Source organism: Phalaenopsis equestris, unplaced genomic scaffold (genome assembly GCF_001263595.1).
Source record: "Phalaenopsis equestris unplaced genomic scaffold, ASM126359v1 Scaffold000522, whole genome shotgun sequence".
Classification (NCBI taxonomy): domain Eukaryota; kingdom Viridiplantae; phylum Streptophyta; class Magnoliopsida; order Asparagales; family Orchidaceae; genus Phalaenopsis; species Phalaenopsis equestris.
In genome coordinates, this window is record NW_018164962.1 from 359,869 (window position 1) to 381,051 (window position 21,183).

At 33.8% G+C, this 21,183-nt stretch overlaps 1 protein-coding gene and 1 non-coding gene across 3 annotated transcripts in view; both read right to left on the reverse strand.

The window, feature by feature from the left end:
- Nucleotides 1-17,017, reverse strand: part of LOC110028695 (calcium-dependent protein kinase 11-like) — a 30,727-nt gene extending 13,710 nt beyond the window's left edge. Inside the window, exons 1-5 of one of the 2 annotated variants that reach the window (XM_020730651.1) lie at nucleotides 15,779-17,017; nucleotides 7,893-8,036; nucleotides 7,681-7,761; nucleotides 2,530-2,645; nucleotides 319-486 (exon numbers count right to left, since the gene is read on the reverse strand). In XM_020730651.1, the coding sequence (XP_020586310.1) occupies nucleotides 319-486; nucleotides 2,530-2,645; nucleotides 7,681-7,761; nucleotides 7,893-8,036; nucleotides 15,779-16,691 (1,422 nt within the window). In that variant the 5' untranslated portion in view covers nucleotides 16,692-17,017. Of the gene's footprint in view, nucleotides 1-318; nucleotides 487-2,529; nucleotides 2,646-7,608; nucleotides 7,762-7,892; nucleotides 8,037-15,778 lie in introns of both variants that reach the window. The other variant, XM_020730650.1, reaches the window with a different exon arrangement.
- Nucleotides 17,018-20,224: 3,207 nt separating this feature from the next.
- Nucleotides 20,225-20,297, reverse strand: TRNAR-CCU. Its single transcript has one exon. It is a non-coding gene; the product is annotated as a tRNA-Arg (tRNA).
- Nucleotides 20,298-21,183: the final 886 nt, after the last annotated feature.

Genomic DNA, 21,183 nt, shown 5'->3' on the forward strand with positions numbered 1-21,183 from the left:
TATATATATATATATGTATATGTATCAACTTAAACTCCTCAATAGAAAATATTATGTCCACAATAAAAACAAGCAAATTAAGGTTAATGTCATAGGGGTCGCTGCTTTCTAAATTAGAAAAAATGGTTTGCCACTCTAAATATAACAACCAATCTTCAGTTTCGATATTTTCAGGACTGCTTCTCATTCAAGACAATTGGAGCAAAATTTACTTTCCCAAATTAAAAACTCTCAAAATATAGAGATGACATCGAAGAAGAGATGTATGGAGAAATAGGCGTGCCATACTTATGCTGAACTTAACAAAAGAGAACTTACAGCTTCCATGAGATCTAAAATTTCAGATTCTTTGAGATCAGCGCCAACTCTTTCCAAACCAGACTTGAGTTCCTCGAAAGTGATTTGACCACTATTGTCTGTGTCTATCATCTTGAACATTTCTTTCAAACCAGCAATTTCTTCTTCTGACAAGCTCTCAGCAATAACCTATAAAGTTCCAGTTTTCATGTAAGACCACCACATTGAACAGCTGTAGTATTTCAAGTAAGTGCCTTAAAGGAAAAATAAAACAAAAGAAATGGAGATGATCAAATCCAACTAAGCACAATTTGATCAGCTATAAGACAAAAACAAGAAAAATAAAGGAACGGATGGTTATGCGGGATTCAGTTGCAATGCAAAAGGAACAGTAAGAGAAATTCTTTCAATATATTGAAAAAGGCTAGATAGAATTGAAAAAAATGATAAAATCATTAAGAATAATGGCAACTGACATTACCAAGGCACAAAAACATTATAGAGCATGAAACTTATGAGAAAGAGTCGTACGCTAATCAGTTTGGTTGCTAGTTTGATGTCGTAGGCTAATCAGTTTGGTTGCTAGTTTGATGTCTTGCTGTTTCTTTTGGTGTCTTGTACCTAGACACATGATCCTTCTATTGTCGTTGATCTTGGTGCTTATCCTTATTTCCGCAGCTCTTGTGCCTATCCTTATAGATAATGGTGAAGTGAGCCAAGCATACTCGTAAGCCTGCTCAAGCTTGGCTTGATAACTGGCTCGTGAGCTAAACTTGATAAAATAACAAGCCAACCTCAAGTCAGCCCAAACTTGACTTGTTGGCTTATGATCCTGCTCATTTAAGAAAATATTGATATAAAATATAGTCAAAATATATTAAACATCAAGATTTTATTTTTTAATTATTTAAAGAATACTCAAAAAAATGATATCATTCATCTTATATCAAATGATTTCTTAATATTTATCTCCTAACTGCTCACACTATTTGTCAGTTTATTATAACATAATTTCTCTCTTTTATAATCAAGAGCCATCTCGAATTTGCAGATCTAAGCTCGAGCTCCATTAATTAATCAAGTTCATGCTTAAGCCAATGGTGGTTCAAGCTCGACTTGAATCATTTACACCCCTACTTATAGCTACTGCTCCTAAGCTTATTTACATAATCCTTATATTACCGTTGCTCTCATGCTAATCCGCGTAATCCTTCGCTTGTTGGTGCTCCATGCTTATCAATGTGTACACAATGTCCTATTTTTTTGCCTTAGCATAGATATGTGTGAAGGAATTCCCACACAAATTTGAATATCACTCAGGGATTGAAATTATTCAAGTCTGGTGCAAATGTTGATGGTCAAATTGTGTGAAAAGGATCTCTTTATATTGGCATGAGGCCAAAATATTTAAATTTAATGAACTATTTTCTTGCACATTTCTTCTAAAATTTATTAATTGGTTTCTACATGTCATTGGATTTTATCAAAGCTTGTACAACTTGTTTTGTAACAGCTTATTTTCCAGTTTGGTCTTCATTGATCCTTAAGTTGTTATCTGAATTTCTATTTGAGGCTTATTAAATCATTAAGAAAATTGTCAAATGGTCCATTAGCTCTTTTTAGGGGTCTATTTTAGTCTGAGAGTCTATAAAATATCAAATTAGTCCATATACTCGTTTAATATAGGCTAAAATAATCCACAATGATAACTATTTTAGCACCAACAAAAATAATTTAGAGACTAAACTGACACTTTTATAGCCTCTAGGACTAAAATTACCCCTGCAAATAGCAGGTGACTATTTTTGATACTTTACTCTTAAATCTTCATTTAGGATCATTTTTAAATGTTGTTGGTTTTCATTGAATGAGAATTATTTTTTTTGAATTAAAACTTTGTGTGCCAAATTTTACCTTCTGTTGTATTAGAGAAACCAAGACCCCCTGGGATAACCTACATCACCCACGCTGGCATATTAATTAATGATACATTAGTACCTAGCATTGGTATAGCTTGCATAAAATATTCCTTTACTAAAAAAATTCAAGACAGTAAATGCTCATAAGATGAAAAAAGCATTCATTTAAAACTTTTAATTTATGAAGCCATGCTTTATGTATTAACATGCAAAGAACATAAGGTTATGTTACATGGCAAGTCAAGCTACCAGACTATATAAGCCAAAATGCAGTACTAAAAGTACTTTATTAGTTCGGAGAAAGGTTCCTCACCCTATGGGCTATCTTCTTGAGCTTGTTTGTGGCAGCAAATTGCTTTAATCGAGTTAAAACAGCAGAATCAAGAGGCCTATCAGGGGCAGCTCCATCAACTCGGACCCAGGGATGGCCTGCCAGAAAGTAGAAGCAAAACAGCAACAAAAAATTCACAATTGAATATCAAATAGATCGCTTAATTTTTTTTTTCTCTATCAAAAAACATTTTTGGGTTGTTTTTGTTTATCTGACGAACATAATCAGATCAGCAACTTACTAATGCTTCAAGAAAACATAAAGATGCCCTACTAGCCTCTCAGTTGGGTCTAGAAACTCCATTCCGCGCTGTTCTTGATTGATTTTTTTTATTATTCTGAGGATGTCGTACAAATCAGCAGTTATGATGGGAGTTCAAAGAAATTCTACCTCATCAAACGGTTCCTATAATTCTGAAACCACCATACCTCACCTGATAGCTCCTCTAATGGGTAGTTCTGCTGAATATTTTCCTCATAATTTGCCATCTTGCCTCATGTCTATAAAACTTAATGGACAGTTATCTCGAGTGGGCACAATCTATAAAATTAAAGACCAATGGGAGGCAAAATTGGGTATTTAATAGAATAAATCTCAAAACCTACTACTAATGATCTGAATGTAAGAACATGGCAGTTTGAAAATTCTCCAATAATGGCATCACTTATCAATTCCATGGAACCTTATATAACCTAATCTAATTCTTCTCAGATTTTGAGATATATGGGAGGTTGATCGAGATATCTATTCAGACTCGGAAAACTGTTCCCAAATTTTTTAGTTGAAAACTCAATTTTGAAAATTCAAGCAAAAAGATCGTGATGTTACTGCATATTAAAATAAGTTGGTAACATTACAACAATAACTTGATCAATATTATGATGACATTTAGGAGAATTCAAATGACTATGCTCGCCATAAGAAAAGAGAGAAAATTGATGAAGTCTACATATTCTTAGGTGACTTTAATCGGAGTTTCGATGAAGTTTGGGGTCGAATCCTTGGTAGGAAACATCAACGCTCAATTCAAAAAGTTTTTTCTAAAGTTAGACGTAAAAAGTTTAGAAGGAAAATTATGGTGTACAATGCCAAACTGTCTGGTACCGCTGAACAGGAAAACTTGGCTCCTGTGTCAAAAGGGATTGATACAGAAAAAGAAAGACGAAAAAAATAAACTATAGTGTAAGCATTACAAAAGCCCATGACATGCAAATGAGACATGGTGGAAGCTTAATAGAAAAGCTACAAATTGAAAATCAAAATCCAAGCATGAAGGTCGAGCTTATCAAGCCGTTGCGGAAGAAACTCAAGCGTCTTCTGCTACTTAAATGCAATCCCTTTGACCAAGGAGCAATTATAACTCTTGCAAAAATTATTTCCATCTCCACAAACCCTGACTCCGTCTTCCTCTTTAGTGTAGAAGGGAAACTATCTGGCCACTAGTTTGTTGTGTGTTATTCCTGATTTTTCTTATTCTTGGATAATTGACTCTGGTCTAATTGATCACACAACGGGTCTTCCTAAATAATTTTCCTCTTATAAACTTTGTGCAAGAAATAAAAAGATCAAAATTACTGATGCTTCCCTCTCGATAATAATGGGGTAAGAACTATCAAACTCTCAACGTTGTTAATCCTTTGTGATGTTTTCCATGTTCCTAATTTATCATATAACTTATTATTTATTAGTAAAATTAATTGTTGGTCATTAATGTCAAATTAACTTCTATTTTTTTACTGTGAGTTTTAGGAATTGACCACAGTGAGGATGATTGACAGTGCTAAGAAAAAAATATATTGTTATTTTAAAGATGAACTTGACAAGAATAGACAATGTCAAAGTATTATTTTAAATTTTATTTATGTTTTTAAAGACAATGAAATTATTTTATGACATTATAGGATATGTTGCCTTAATTTTCATTATCTAAAATATTTATTTCCAAATTATTTTAGAATAAAATACATTGTTTCAAAGTGAAGTGTGTCGATTTGCTAGACTCATCGTGCATTATTTTCTCCACAACTATACAAACCTACTAAACCATTTACTTTGATTCATAGTGATATTTGAGGACTTTATAAAACCCCTACTCACTTTGGAAAAAGATGGCTTGTGACTTTCATTGTCACACTAGGTTAGATTGGGTTTATATAATGGGAGAAAAATCTAAAGTAAAAATAATTTTAAAAAAAAATTTCACCATGGTACAAATTCAATTTCAAACAATCATTCAAATATTACAGAGTGGCAATGAATGAGAGTATTTCAAAAATAATTTGGTAAATTCTTTCTTGGAAAAGAAATAATTCATCAACGTTCTTGTGTCTCGACAACAAAATAGGTTGGTTGAAAAGAAATACAAGCACTTATTGGAGGTAGTGTGAGTCTAGTTTTTACCAATCAGGTGCCTAAATATCTTTGGGTTGGTGCAATCAAACTTACTGCTACTTTTCTCATAAATAGAGCATTCAATAAGGTCTTAAACTTTGAAACATATTTTGATGGTTTTTAAAAAAAAATTTAAAGAATCGGCTCTCATGTTCTCTCTCTAAAGATATTTGGATGCAATGCTTTCATTCATATTCATCATCATGGAAAACTTAAACCTCAAGCCAAAAAATGTGTGTTTATTAGTTAAGCTTATAGCCAAAAGGGATATAAATGTTTTGATCTCACTACTAGAAAAATGTTTGTTACCATAAATATCACCTTTTTTTAACTTCATTTTTCTTACCTCATCTTTCAGGGAGAGAACAAAACAAAGATTTGTTCACTAAATTTCAAGATTTTTTTTAAAATTGAAGCAAAATAGCATACCCCCAACCTTGAGTGTTCAACCTGAAAATCCTAGTAAAATCTTAATAGGAGAAAGTGCATCAAGCCTTTTAGATATGGAACTCTCTAAAATGTCATCTTATGATGTTCATAACAAAGAAGAAGTGGGAAAAAAAGCTATGACAGTAGTAACGTTTTGTTTTGTATATTCACGTAAGAACAACTCAAAAGAAAGAATCTACAAATTCTTTGCACATCCCAGAATCTGGGAACTTACCACGTAACGTTCTCATTAATCATTTACCTCATGTTCAAGCCAACTCATCTTCAAGTTATGAGTCTTCTAGTCCTAAATACGAGTCTAGTTTGAATCCTAGGTCTAATGAGTCTAGTCTTCCCATTGGAAAAAAAATCTTACACCGAACATTCATGGTCCCACTATTTATGAAAATTTCTCATCCACTTTCCCTGCTTTTACCTCACAATTGTCATGTATATAGATTCCAAGTACTATGTGGGATGCTTTGAAAATCCCTAAGTGGAAGGACACTATTTTTGAAGAGAAGAAAACTTTTGAAAAAATAGCACTGGGAAATTGGTTGAACTACCTATAAGAAAGACAAATGTCCATTGCCAATGTGTCTTTACAATCAAAAACAATTATGTTGACTTTCTAAAACGATACAAGACCCGATTAGTTGCCAAGGGATCACTAAGACAAATAGAATTGATTATTTTGAGATATTTGCTCCAATTACAAAACTCAACTCTATAAGGGTATGTCGCTTACGGTAAATCTTGATTGGCCCCAACAACAATTGGCTATAAAAAATATCTTCCTCAATAGGGTCTTAGAGGAAAAATTGTATATTGACACACCTCCTGGATTTAAAGAGAAGTTTGGCACAAAAGTGTGTAAATTGAAAAAAATCCTTATGTGGATTGAAGCCGTCACCGAGAGCATAATTTGAGAAATTTACACTGTTTATTAAAATTTTGTGTTATATTCAAAGGTAAGGAGATCATACAATGTTCTTCAGATATTCAAATGATGAGAAAACAGTCGTATTGATTGTGTACGTGTATGATATTAGTCTCACAAGAAATAATGGATATGAGATAAATCGTTTGAAGAATCCCTTATTATTTATTTTTGAAACCAAGGACTTGAGATCTCGACGGTATTTCCTTCGCATGAAAATTGCTCGATCGAAGAAAAGAGTTGTTCTCTCAGAGGAATTATGTGATTGATCTTCTCAAGAAAATTGAGATGACTGGGTGTATATCTGTAAACACTCCTATTGATCCAAATCAAAAGCTGAGAGACGGGAAGAAAGGTGATCCGGTGAATACAGTAAGGTATCAAAAAATGATGGTAAAATTAATATATTTATCACATTCACGTCCAGACATTGCCTTTGTACACTTTATGCATTCTCCCTATGAGAAACACCTTGAAGCAATCAACAAAATTCTCAGATATCTAAAAAGCACATCGAGTAAAAGCTAACTCTTTCAGAAGATCACACAAAAGAACATAGAAACATACACTGATGCAAAATGGCTCAGTTATGGCAAGAGATCAACTTCTAGAAACTACAGTTGTGTGGTGAAACCTAGTTATATGACGAAGTAAGAAACATAATATGGTTGCAAGAAGTAGTGTGGAGGCAGAATATAGGACTATGGCTAATGTAGTGTGTTAGATGTTATGATTGAGAAGAATTCTTGAAGAGCTGTAGATGTCGATAAACCAATGAGTTATACTAAGAAAATAAAGCAGTCATAAGCACTGCGAAAATTCCGTATAGCATGATCGCACAAAGCATGTGAAAATTGACAAATACTTCATAAAAGAAAAGATTGATTATGGAGCTATTGGCATGCCAGTTGTCCCTGCAAATAGTGAATATCTTGACCAAAAGGATTGTTCAAGCCTAATTTTAAGGTTCTTGTAAATAAGTTGGGCAAGACAGATATCTATGCTCCAACTTGACGAGAGTGTTGAATATTTAGTATCTCTAATTATTAGTATTTATTATTTTTAGTATCATCTAGCATTGGTATGTCATCATTATTGTTTCATTCTTTTACTATGGGATTCATCCTCCTCTATTTAATTTGTAATTATTTTTCTAAGAAATTGAAGTGGAATAATAATTTTTCCCATCCCAAAAACTACACTATTAAATATGCAAAACATAGCCATCATAAAAAGGAACATGGTGCCATCAATCAACATAAAGATCCACACGCCTTAATTATCTAAAATAGGGAACGTACATAAAACTTCATGGGCAGTCAGACGTTTTTTTACATCCCTCTCAAGCATTTTCCTAATTAGATCTTTCGCACCTTCCGAAATTCCAGGCCATGGCTCAGATGAGAAATCAAGTTCGCCTTTCAAAACTTGCTCAAAGATTCCCTGCTCTGTTTCTGCATTGGCCAATAAAAAAAAAATCCAAATGAATTATTAATCTGGAGTTTAGTCGTCATTAATAGAAGAATTATATTCAGAAAAATGATGACAATGACAGCTTGTTTAGGAATACAAATACGAAATATACCATCCCAAAATGGAGGAACACCGCTCAAGAAAATATAAATCATAACTCCAGCACTCCAGACATCTGATTCTTGTCCATAATGCTTCCGCAGCACTTCAGGTGCTACATAGTATGGGCTCCCAACAACATCAGTAAAGACATCCCCTGCAGATATAAGGCAGCTCATGCTCACGAAAATACTTGAAAAAAATATCAAATATGATGATACGCACAACCGTTACAAGAGAAGTAAACCCCAAGGGAAATTTAAATGTAAAAGGTGTTTAGATATCAACAAAATGAATTAAAACTGAGAACAGCAGATGAAAAACAACTAAAAAAATTCTGATTTGGTCATCATAGTATAGTACTCTCAGTTTTAATGCTGCAAAGCATGTAAAATATATTTTAACAATGTAAGAATGATATGTCTGAGATATCAAACAAAGACATAAAAATAACGTAGTCGCAAAAGTTGAATATTGTTCTTTCTCGCCACTCAGCTAACCCAAGGAGTGTAAACGAGCCGAACACGAGCGAGCTCAAAGCATGCTCATGTTTGGCTCAATTGAAATTTCTTTTGTTTGAAATGAGCTTGTGTTCAAAAAATCTCATTAGTAACAAATTTATCTTTGGTTTGATTTAAATTTTTTTTGTTCTAATTAGCTCATGCTCGGCTTGAATTTGAGCTTGACCCAGGGTAATAAAATTTAAAGAAATTTAATATATTAAATCATCAGTATTGATTTTAATATTTCTCATGCAAGGAAAAGTGAGAACTCACTTTTACAAGCTCCCAAAATTTTGCAAAATAGTAAGGTTTGTTTATGCTTTTAAAGAGCATTTGGAACATTAAAATTTTAAAATTCACAATGCGGGACTAAAAATTTGATCCGCGAATGGGTTATTGGGAGATAATTCTAGGAACATTTACATGCACACCACCCATTTCTTATGTATTACATATCTAATACCTACATGCCAGTAACATTATGTCAGAACCACAAGGCAGAGTAGGGTAGATGGAGGGGGACGGAGCAGGCTGTGCAGACCCAGGCGGGCGCATTTTGCATACATACCACCCAATTCTTATGTATTTACAAATCTAATATCCTACATAAAAATTCTAAGGGCATTTACATACATACCACACATTTCTTATGTATTTATATATCTAACACTAAAGCTTAGAATAAAAAAAGTTTTTAGGGGCATTTAATACTTACCACCCAATTCTTATGTATTTACATATTTAACACTAAATTTTGTTTTTAATATTTATACAAATCAAATCATTGATATCATATTAAAGATATACATATTTTAATTTTACATATTATTTATCTATTGTTTAATTAATTCAAGCCAAAAAAAACTGAACATAATCAAATAATAGTTTGTTCGTGTTTGGCATGTTTATAAATCGAGTTCAAAAAACTAATTTCTTTTTGACTTGTTTGCTTAACGAATAAATCAAATATGAGCTACTTAGAGAGCCAAACACAAGTTATTCACAAACAAAAAGTTTTTTGACAGCCCTAGCTATCCACCATGTACGCCTAAACTTTCTTGCTTATGGTTCTAGAAAGGTGGATACCCTTTCAATCCAAACTGAGGATGAAAATAAATTATAATGCACCATTAGGAAGTATGAAAGAAGGCATCTTGGTGCTCAAACAAAAAAATTTAAAAAAAATGAAATGGATACAATAGTTTTTATGACGCAAGTCTAACAAGCATATGGCATGATTTACTATTAGGCAAATGTAATAGAATTATTGTTGCAAGTTAATATTCAAAGACAACCAAATAAATTGCCATTTATATTGCATATTTTGAATATGCATGTACTAGACTTGGGTGTTGAGCGGGTCGGGCTTGGCACGGGCTTTGATCAGTCAAAATAGGCTTGGGTCTGGACGGAGCCTGATTTCTATTTAAAAAATCATAACTAAGCCTGCCCACTTTAGAAATCGGGTAGGGTCGGGTCGGCCCATGGGCCTTAAAAGAAAAATCTTTTTTTTTCTCTTTTTTATGATTTTAAACATTTAATGGAGTCTTAAAGTAGATGGACATTTGCAATTATAACATAAGTAGTGATATGTGTTTGTGTGACTATGTGTGTGTGTGTTTTATTTGAGCTGGATTCAAATGATCCAATATAATAATGCCACATGATAATGGTGAGTCGGTGGTTTGAGCCTATATGATATGCATTAATGCATCACTAGTGTTTCACCCTTCCAAGATAACTCATTTATTTATGAGTTCTTTTTTGGTTGCTTTCATTGGCTTACTAGAAAACTGACACAACGGTCGAGTTTGGCTATTTCAGGCTTTGACCAAGTCAAAGCGGGCTCAGATCAAGCTGGCCGAGCCAGCTAAATTTTTATTTTTCCACCGCCAAACCAGCCCATTTAAAGTGAGCATATGGCGAGCCCATCAAGCCACCCGCCCAACACACAAGTCTAGCATACCCAAAGGATTATAGGAATGCTAGAACATTCATTCAGACAATTCTAGTGTTGTAATTTATGTCTTAGTTCATTAAAGTGAAGACCAATATAAAGCCACAAATAAATGATACAATTCAAGAAGATCGTCAAAATTAATATGAGGCTTCCTTTGTTCAGCTCGAAAGCAAAAGCCTGAGACCCCTAGGTTAAATCTTTTTTCTACTTCTATCCATTTGAAAAAAAAAGACATGCTATGCATTCATTTCATTCCAAAACTTCTTAAAAAAACATTAAAATACTGGAGTAAAGGAGCTTCATACCGTCAAGCTAGTATAAAGCACTTCTCTCTAGGATAAAGATGAAAATGTCAATCTCCATCAATTTCAACTTTATCTACTCCACCTCTATCAATATTCCATTGAGGCCAACAGACCTCCACCTTTCTCGTCACTTCATACCATCTAAAAGATATGTGAGATTATTACTGCCACTTCATCAACTCAGGAACTACCTAATTATTTTGAAATTATTATTTTGCCCACTCATCGATTATGAACTAATATAATTATTTTTCCTAAATTTGTATGTTTCTTACTAGAGGCTCTCTAGGATTGCATAAGTACTTCACAAATGTAGGAATGAAGTACTACATCAATATTATCAAGGTGTCGGTGCTTTAGATATTGTTCTTAGCATTTCTATAAGGCATGACTTTCATTGTTGCATTGCCTAAAACTGCCAAACCTTCATTGGTGCAAGTCTTTTTATGTTTCACCCAATCTTCTCATTTGTAGCCTTCATCACTACAGCCTAATCTCTATCTTAATTTCTCTTTGAAATCAATTATTATCATTTTTTGTCCTTCTTATCGATCACAAAGATACCCATATTCCTTTGCTCTTAGGTTCCTTTAAAATCAAGGCCGATAAAATCCAAATCCAACAAAAGAATTGCAAAGCATCCATGTAATACATCATTTATACAAAAGATTATCTCAAGTCTCAAGTGGCCACAATTGGTTTGTATCTTCATGAATGAAAAAAAATTGGGCTATTTACTTGGCACTGAGCCTAAACAAGACGCTCCCACATTCAATCTTGGGATGAATATGAATTTAAGATGATGCTTTATTTATAGAGCTACATGATTTCGAAAATAAGTAGCATTACATGTTCTGTCATTCAGCAAAAAAACAAAAAAAAGGAAACAATAAATTAAATATATTCTTAAGTTTGTGATATGGCCCAAATCTATGAGATCAAAAGCAAGTTCTTACCCACAACACGAGTAAAATGATTCATCACCGAATACTCCAATCTAATACAAAACATTTGATAAGAGATGAATCATCATCAAAATATCCAAATAAAATGTAATAAAGATGGAACCATCCTTAAAAATTTTATTGAAAAAGATTGAATTTATAATATTCTTGTTGGATTAAATATTGAGTTTTAGTTACAAGGGTACAAACTCGAAAAGTCATTGACATCATTAGAATGGAAAAATGAAGCAAGTTATGATTTGTAAAACTCTTATAGAAGATTAAACTCCAATGACAAAGGCTACCGACATCAATCATCCTTCTTTATGAATATCCTAAATTAAGAATTAGTCAGAAAACTTATGAAGATCAGATAGATATTCCTTTATAAACATAATTGGATCACTGGAGAGCTATTCAACAAGGCTCCAATTGATGTTTGAATCATCAATTAAACTTTTATGACTATGTACTACGTGAAACCAGCACTAAAAAGATTTTTAAACATAGTTTGGCAAGTTGGTATTTCTATAGTTTGAATTAATACAAAAAAAAATGAAAAATTAGTGGAAATTAATAAAAAATAGAAACTCGATATCATTCAAAAAGCAACACCCAACAAAGATGAATAAGGCTTGACATACAAAAAAAAATATTGAAATCTTCATGGCAAGTCACCAAAAAAAATTTTGACAATACTGTGAGGACAAGCAAAAGAACAAAGATTGCAAATACATGTGTGTAACTAAGAAAAATAAACAATCATTTATTGAGTTTCAAAATAAAAAAATAGAAAAGTCAAAAAAATTTGTTGGTGTCCCTAGAAAAAACATCTACACTAGGTGCATGCTCTCTTAGGAATTACCTCATCTTCCCATGCTTCTAAAATCTCATAAATGTCCAATTCTAGCTCCGAAATTATTGATTCAAGAGCCGCATACCATAAAATGAACTCTTTGCATGAATTTATTTTATATAAGAAAATAACCATTTTTAATAGATTATTGTTAATTTTTTATTTACATATCTATATTATCCAAAACTCATTGATATGTTGCCTAAAATGAAAATACAACCTATTGTACTTTTTCTACTATCATTATTTCCTATCAAATCTAAATTTACATATCCATGTAGATTAATCCATATACTTCCAAAGCAAAGTATCTTCTTTGGATCTAAGAATCTATTTTACTACCTCAATCATATTTGTTTGTATTACTCCCGTACTGCCTGATCACTACCACTGCATATGCAATATCTACATATCATCGCATACATAAAATTTTCAATTGTTGAAGCATACAGAGTTCCTCACATATGTTTGTTCTGCTTCAGACTCGAGTGATTGTTCCTTCATTAGCTTAAAGTGATTACCTAAAAAGGTACAAATATTTTTGCTTCACTCATGTTGAATCTGTGTAAAACATTCTCAACATATTTTGTATGAGACAAATTTAATATACCTACACTCATGTCTCTGTTGATTCTCATACCAAGGATTTTTTTGGTTGGACTTCAATTATTGATACGACCAAAATGCTATGAAAAACCAGCGATATACACAATTATACGTATTATCTAAGTAGTATAAGAAACTGAGCCTCTGTATTGAGCACATGAGGAAAGAGTGAACTCTCAAAGTCTTAAAATGTTAAAATATACTAGTTTTAAGTCTAACTTAAAGATTTAAAATTGTGAGGTATTAAAGTTTCTAATCCTAATTTTTGTAAAAGACAAAACATATAACTAATTTTGAGCTAAAACAAGTGTAAGAAAGCCTCCCTTGAATTTGTTTTATGCAAACCAAATCAATCTGAGTGACTCTAATGGAGTTATAATCAATAACAATTGTTTTCCTTAGCCTCTCCTTGTGAACATAAGAAAAATGAGATTTCATATTATAGTTAGTCACATAACCATATAAAAACTTCATTGTTTGCAAATTTTCCAACATAATTGCATCACCTGGAACATAATATTCTTATTCTCCTAGAGCAATGTAGGTTAACCTAATTATTTCATCAGTCTACACTGGTAGTAATACATCACAACTGATTTTAACTTCCTAAATGATCAGTTTATGAGTAAATTAAATTTAAAATTTTAAACTATCAACTTATAATCATATTACAAGCAATCACATAACAAAGATTTCACCAACTTGCATAAAATCCAATTCATAAGAGAAAGGTTTAAGTCCTACTCATTACAGATGAAACAAACTAAATTTCATTACAAAATTAAGATTTAACAAAGTTTCACCGACGTTCTCCACTAATTCAAATGAAATTACAGTAAAATTCTTGAGTTTTACACCGTTTTGAGTACAAAAATGGATACATACGTACATTTACACTTGTTCTCACTCAAGACAACACTCATTCACACTCACAACATTCCTCCAGATTCTTCCTCTGAAATGCTCTAATTGCTCCTGAGTAATCTCTTTCTCGCTTTAGCTGGTCTCCAATGCCCTCAACTCTTTTCTCCTCTAGGCTCCCCTCTATAATGTCTTGTTTTGCCTTCGACAAAGGTTTTTATGTTTTTCATCATGAATCGATACATGTGAACTTGATACACCTCAGTACCAAAATCAGCGAACAAACCACGATGAAATTGCAATAGATGAGTAGAAAAACACAAATAAGGGTGGTTCTCTTACAACAATCAAAGGAAAATAAACAACATAAGAGGTTGGTCTACTATTCGAGAGATAGATCGTCTCTCCCACACGCAAGACGTCGCTAGGAACACCACAAGAAGAAACAAAACAACAGCCACAACAAAAACATGCATAAAAAAAAGCAAAACCCTATGTTCTCCCCTTAGCAGAATCCCTTCCTAACATTTCAAAATCTTTTTTTCCCAACCTTCCCTCCAAACTCTCTTAATTTCTCTTTTTTGCATACATGATTATGGCCAAAGTGGGCCCCACTCCTCCCTTTCCTTCTTTTGTGGATCTCCATGTTCACCCCGCTCCCGTCTTTCGCTAAGACAGACTTGTTCATGGGTCGGTTATGCTATCTTCAGTCGGTCCATGCAGGACCGGCTCACCTTCAGCAAATCCAGGGAGAATCGACTCCTCTATAGGCGTAACATTACTCCTCTCCCAAAAAAGACACATTGTCCTCAAGGTGGAATGATAGAAACTACTTGTGGATCACCTCGTAAGGCTCTCATGTTGCTTCATAGTCTAGTAGCCCCTTCACTTTGACCAATATATCCTTTGCTCCCCCTACATGACACCTTCCAACATCACTGCGATAATTATCGAGGCCCTAATCAAGACTCGTCTTTACGCATGTTTGAGGCATTGGGATGCTAGGCAATCCTCTGGATTGGTTCTTTCTTCTTTATGGCATCCTCATCCTCCCAGGGCCGTTATCCAGGACGAGCATGTTAATGGCATAGTTTCTTGTGAGCAACATTTCAAACATTTTAAACATTGGGATAACACTCGTGTTGAAATTATAGCGGTTCACTCAAATTTGCCAGCCTTGGACGTTTGAACTAAGAATTGTTATCATTGAAGGGGGACAACGGTAATGTTATGCAGCTACTTCGTACCGCTATGATGCAGGATATATGGCACCGTCAACCACTTATTGCCTCAGAGTTGGCTTTTCTTTTGATTTAAGCAAGTTTTGTTCTCTTATATGCCTCGAGAATGTATCAGGCCCGTTCAGTTTTGTGCCAAGCATGTCCTAAGAAATTCTTTCTTTTTATTGCATATAGATGATGATAGGGAACTATCAACAATACTTGTAGATGACAGGGTTTATTTTTGTACACCATAGATGCATACTTAACAAAGTTTTTATAATCTTTTTTATTTAGTAATGGAAAGGCATATTTTCAAAAAAAAAAAAAGATAATCTAATTGGAGTTGGATCAAGCTTGAATTGTTAGCTCGTCCAGCACAGCTCCCCAGCCATTTACAGAACTAAGTCCGAGCTCATGAGTCAGTCCGAGCTCATGGATCCATGTTAAACAATACTGGGGAGGGCTGCAAAAATGTGCTCCGAGTCTGTGTGAGTGCGTGAGTGTGCGAGTGTGACGGTATGATCGTTTATGAGTACCATGCTTCACATGTAGGTATGTAGCATTCACAAAAAGAAAAAAAAAAAAGAAAAACAAAGGTTACTGCTAGAGAAATTTAGAAATAAAAATCTTCAAAAGCATACCAGGCTTGAAAAAAATTGATAGCCCAAAATCAATCATCTTCAAAGGCGACGACTCCGTCCGCTTGACAAAGAGAAAATTTTCCGGTTTGAGATCCCTGTGCATCACCCCTAAAGAATGGCAGGCTTCGACAACACCAACAATAACCCTGGCAAGCTCTGCCGCAGCCTTCTCCGTGTAATGTCCCTTCTGAATAATCCTATCAAAAAGCTCTCCACCGGCGCATAACTCCATAACAACATGCACAGCCACAGCATCCTCATAAGCATCAATAATTGAGATGATATTTGGGTGACCAGCCAAGTGGTGCAGAATCTGGATCTCACGGCGGACATCCTCGACATCCTCTGGAGTCAGAAGCTTCCGCTTCGCTATAGATTTGCACGCAAATTCCTTCCCCGTCGCTTTCTCAATGCAGAGGTAAGTGGTACCGAACTGCCCCTGCCCAAGCTTCCTGCCGATGCTATATAAGTCCTTGAGTTTCCCCGTCCTGCGCTTGAGAACGGAATCCGTCTGCAGGCCAGCGCTGCAAATTCGCTTCACGAAGTTAGGTTTCCTTCTATCTTTTGACTGTTCTGGGAGTTTGGTTTCCTCCTCCATTGTCGTTGCCCGTGTTGATTCCTCCGGGGATTGGGACAGCAATAGAGACGGCGGAGGAGGCGGTGGCGGAGGCGGTGGTGGTGGTGGCCGTGGCCGTGGCCGTGGAGGCCGAGACTTGATCTCGCCTTCAGGTATTCTGATAGGTTCAGGGGGCTTGTGGGCCAATTCATCCTTCGTCGCCTCATTGGATGAGGAAGGAACGGGGTCAGGGACGGATTCGCGTGCTCCGGTGAGACGAGAACGGGAGAGTGCGGCGGAGACAGATTGGAAGAAGCCCGGAATGTTGGCGCTCGGCCCGACGCAGTTGTTACCCATGAAGAGCCCAAGCCGATCGGGGCATCAGTTTTTCGTCAGTGATCGAGACTTCTCGCCCTGCGGCATTGTGATCAATATAAATGCAATGGCATTCGATGGCGAGCGAATGCTGGTGGAGCTCCGTAGTTGGGAAGAAAGTAGGGTTTCGGAGTCGCAGGCGATTGAGTCGATCGAGCAGAGTCGAGCAACGCATAGCTTGATCGGTATAATCGAGCGAGATTAGGGCAACAAACGGGTTGAATTGAAACGGTCAGCAGCGGGAGAAGATTCGGATGACGGCTCTGATCGAGACAGATTTTATTTATATATTTGCTTCGATCGAGACTGATGATTCGTTTGATAGAGACGGGAGTAGCCCTTGGGCTGTATATATATAATGGCAAAATATATTCTATGTTTGTTATTTAATATAATAGGTCAAATAATTCATATGTTGCTAAAACTCTGATCATTCACACTGGTAATCATAATCTTCAGGAAAAATTAAATAAAATTTTAAAATAGAAGATATACATATTAAAAATATATTATAATTATTTTATTGTTTAAAAATTATTTAAAATTATTTTTAATTTATTTGTATTTTGTAACAGTTATATTACTGTGAATCAGTTTTTGCTCTATCGAAGTATACACTATTTCAATTAGGGTGGTAATCTAATCGAACCGAGTTGAGTATGTCATGAATCTGACTTGGCTTTGTTGTATCATAAATTGGTTGTATTAAGTTTGAGCTTGAGGCGAGCTTTCACATATATGTTCATGCTCGTGTTGCTTAAATTTTTTTATGTTCGTATTTGATTGTACTTGACATGTTCGAGAAACTTGCATGCCTAGCACACTATTCTTATTTATTTACATGTTCACCTAAACTTTTACATTTACATACATATCACTTTAGTGCCTTAAATTTATACAACAACGACAACAACAATAAAGTCTTAATCCCACTACATGGGGTCGGCTACATGAATACTTTTTCTCCATTGCGTCCTGTTTAGTATCATATTTTCATTTAGTTTTAGTAAATCAAGATCATTTTTTATACAATTAAGACCATTGTAGTTACAACAATAACAACAACAAAGCCTTAATCTCACTACGTGGGGTCGGCTACATTAAATCTAATGAATATATATATATATATATATATATATTTGAGTTTTGTCATTTTTGATATGATATTAACAATTTGAGTGTCATGTTTATAAATACGAAAGTTAAGGTGTGAGATATGTAAATAATTGCTATTTGTTATGCTAAAACAGTGCAGAAACGTAAAAATTCACACAACACCAATCAAATACAAACGATTTACATGATTTAGAGTTAAGTTGATCCGCCAATGTATACGTGGAGTGAGATTTCACTTGTACCGGATGAGAGAGAAAGATTACTTGGGATTACAACTCTTACACTTCGCACAATAACTCTTTCGATGAACCCCAAGTCCCTTTTACGGAGAACGATTAAGGTAGGTGTGTCAATTCAAGTTAGAGGGTTGGGTTCGGGTCTGACCGGAAGATGATCCGACTAAAATAGGTTCAACACAAACCCGACTCGAATAATAAACGGGTAAAAAACTAATACATGAACCCGACTCAAACTTAAGCTTGGCCCGCAAACCCTAACCCGACCCAAACATTCATGTTTATTTGGGTCATGTTTGTGTTTTGGGGTTCAACTCGAACTTGTCCCAAATAATAAACGAGTCAATTTATCTAACACCAACCCAACTCAAAAAACATTCGGGTCAACTCTAATCCTGATTTTTCGAGTCTAGTTGAGGTCATGTTGGCGTGTTAAGTCAATTTGTGACACCCATAGATTAACACATATAAGTAAATAAAGCGAAAAGATCAAATTACCATAATTACAAAAAAAAAATCATAAATACAATAAAAATGTCTCTGACCTTATTGAATTAACATATTTCAGGGTTATAAGGAATAAATTGTAGAAACTTAATTCTAAAACCTTGAATTCAAAATTAAATTTTTGAAGCTGATCTCGAATCAATTTGAGCTGATCAATATATGGCTCGACCTCAGCTCGAAAAAAATTAGATCCAAAGTCTATCTTTGTGCCTATTGTTTTGTTGGATGTTTAATTATTTCATTATATAGTCCAACACGTTTGTTTATGCATATAACACCCAATAAAACCAGCAATAAGCGTTAATGTAATAAGTTTCCACTCAAATAAATATTTTCATAGATTTAAGAGCAACCCGACCAATGATCAATTATCATTCAAGTCCAATCATTTTCATTCACCCGAAGGCCATTCCTTGTGAATCATTAATATCATTCTTACATTTAATTTTTACATAGGGAGGTTTACATACATGTCACTCAATTTCTTTGTATTTACATGTCTAATACGTCAGTTCTATATTTTACATTTTACAATTATACCCCCCAAATATTTCATATCTCATTAAAAATATAAAAATTACAGTTGTTAGTGAATAGGAAAGGTGATATATATAATATATGTAAAAATTGAACTTTTGATATTAAATATGTAAATACATAAAAAGTGAGTGATGTGTATGTAAATCTCATTTGCGTACATAAGATGTATGTATATAAGACGTATGCAGAGTTGCGTACGTCTGTAACCTGTAAATAGGTTACATGGAGAATATTCAGAGTTTATAACCGCGTTATACCCCCTGTAACTTCCATGTAAACTATCTGTATATGAAACAGAAGCACGAAACTTAGTAGAAAATACAGGTAGGTTACATAGATTTTACAGGAGGTATAACGCGGTCATAAACTCCTAATATCCTCCATGTAATCTAATTACAGGTTACAGACGTAAGCAGCTCTTCGTACGTCTTATGTATGCAAATTTTTTTCCTAACTTAAGGGTATGTTTAGTGGAGTTTATTTGGTGCGGTGGCGTTTTGAAAACACACTTAGGTTATTTGACAGCTTATACGTTTTGAAAACGCTGAAAATAATGTTTTCACACCGCACCTATCTATGTGCGATGACAATTTTCTGGCAACGATCTGATTTTTCCAAAAGAAATAAAAATTTCTAAACATCTAACTTATCAACATATTATTTTTAATCAACTTATTAACAGATTAATCAAAAATCTGCAGCTCCCCCAAACAGACTCTAAATCTAATATCACAATCTTTCTTTTTCTTTTTGATTTTATAGTCCTATATTTTACATTTTATTATAATATTTTTGATATATTTTTATAATATCATATTAAAATATAAATTATTTTCAAGAGTTTACCATTAATGATATTTTTAGTACTATTTAAAATATTAAATTTTATTTCAACGTAAAATCCTAAAAATTTTTAAAGGAAAGTTCACATACTGCTCAATTATTATAAAAGAATAATAACGAGAAAAATTAGAATCATATAACTTAATAATAAAATTTATAAATCAGAAAATAAAATGCATAAGAAATACAAATGAATGCACAATTTTTGTAAATTTTATTTCGAAATAAAACAATATATTCTGAAAAATGAATTTGTAAAAAATTATCTTAACACGCGCCAGGTAGGGGTCGAACCTACGACTTTCTGCTTAGGAAACAGACGCTCTATCCACTGAGCTACAGGCGCGTGGCAGGTCGAGCTGTAAGCTCTTATTTATTATGTATATTAAATAACTTTGTTTCATATATATTTGCTACATTTTTTAAAATCATAACAATTTAAGTTTTTTTTTCTTTACTCCATAATTAATTTAAGATTGAGACTATAATTTAACCAAAATTTAGTAGCTATCGCGACTTTAACATCTATTTTTAAACTCAGTAGTTTTTCTTAACTCCGTTCAATTCTATTTATTTATACATCTTCTAATGTTAACTCCAATTCAGTCCTGCACGTACTCAATAAGTTCACTTCATGAGAAAACATTAAGTAGGGACGTGTGGATGACGACGTGAATCGCACCACCACGTGTGTTCGGATGTGAGACGCGATCCACATCGTCTCCAATACTTTTCTCATTCAGACGTATTATTTTTTATGCTTATGCGTAAACCTAAGCAAAAAAAAAAAAAAACATGTATTTCATTGAAAATAAAATAAAATAATAATGATATTTTTCATGTGGAATTACTCATTTAAATGTTACATACATAATGCGAATGTTATGGCTCATTTACATAAGAATTGTGTGGTATTCAACAAAGGCATTTACATACATTTCCATTGGCGGATTTAGAGCACCTTAGATTTTCACTCGGCTCTGAGATATAAAAATTTAGGAAAAATTATTCTGTCAGGACTCCTAACATAGAGAATTATTCGAAGTATAATGAAATCACGCTAAGTAACGGCGACCGAAAAAAATAAAATCTGTCTGGTAAAATAAAGGAATATTCCTCTGGTATTATTCAAGTGTTATTGTGTGTTATTCAAATGTTATTGATGTATTATTTTGTTATTATAACATTGAGAATATTTTCAGAATATAATAACACCTGAATAACGTATAATA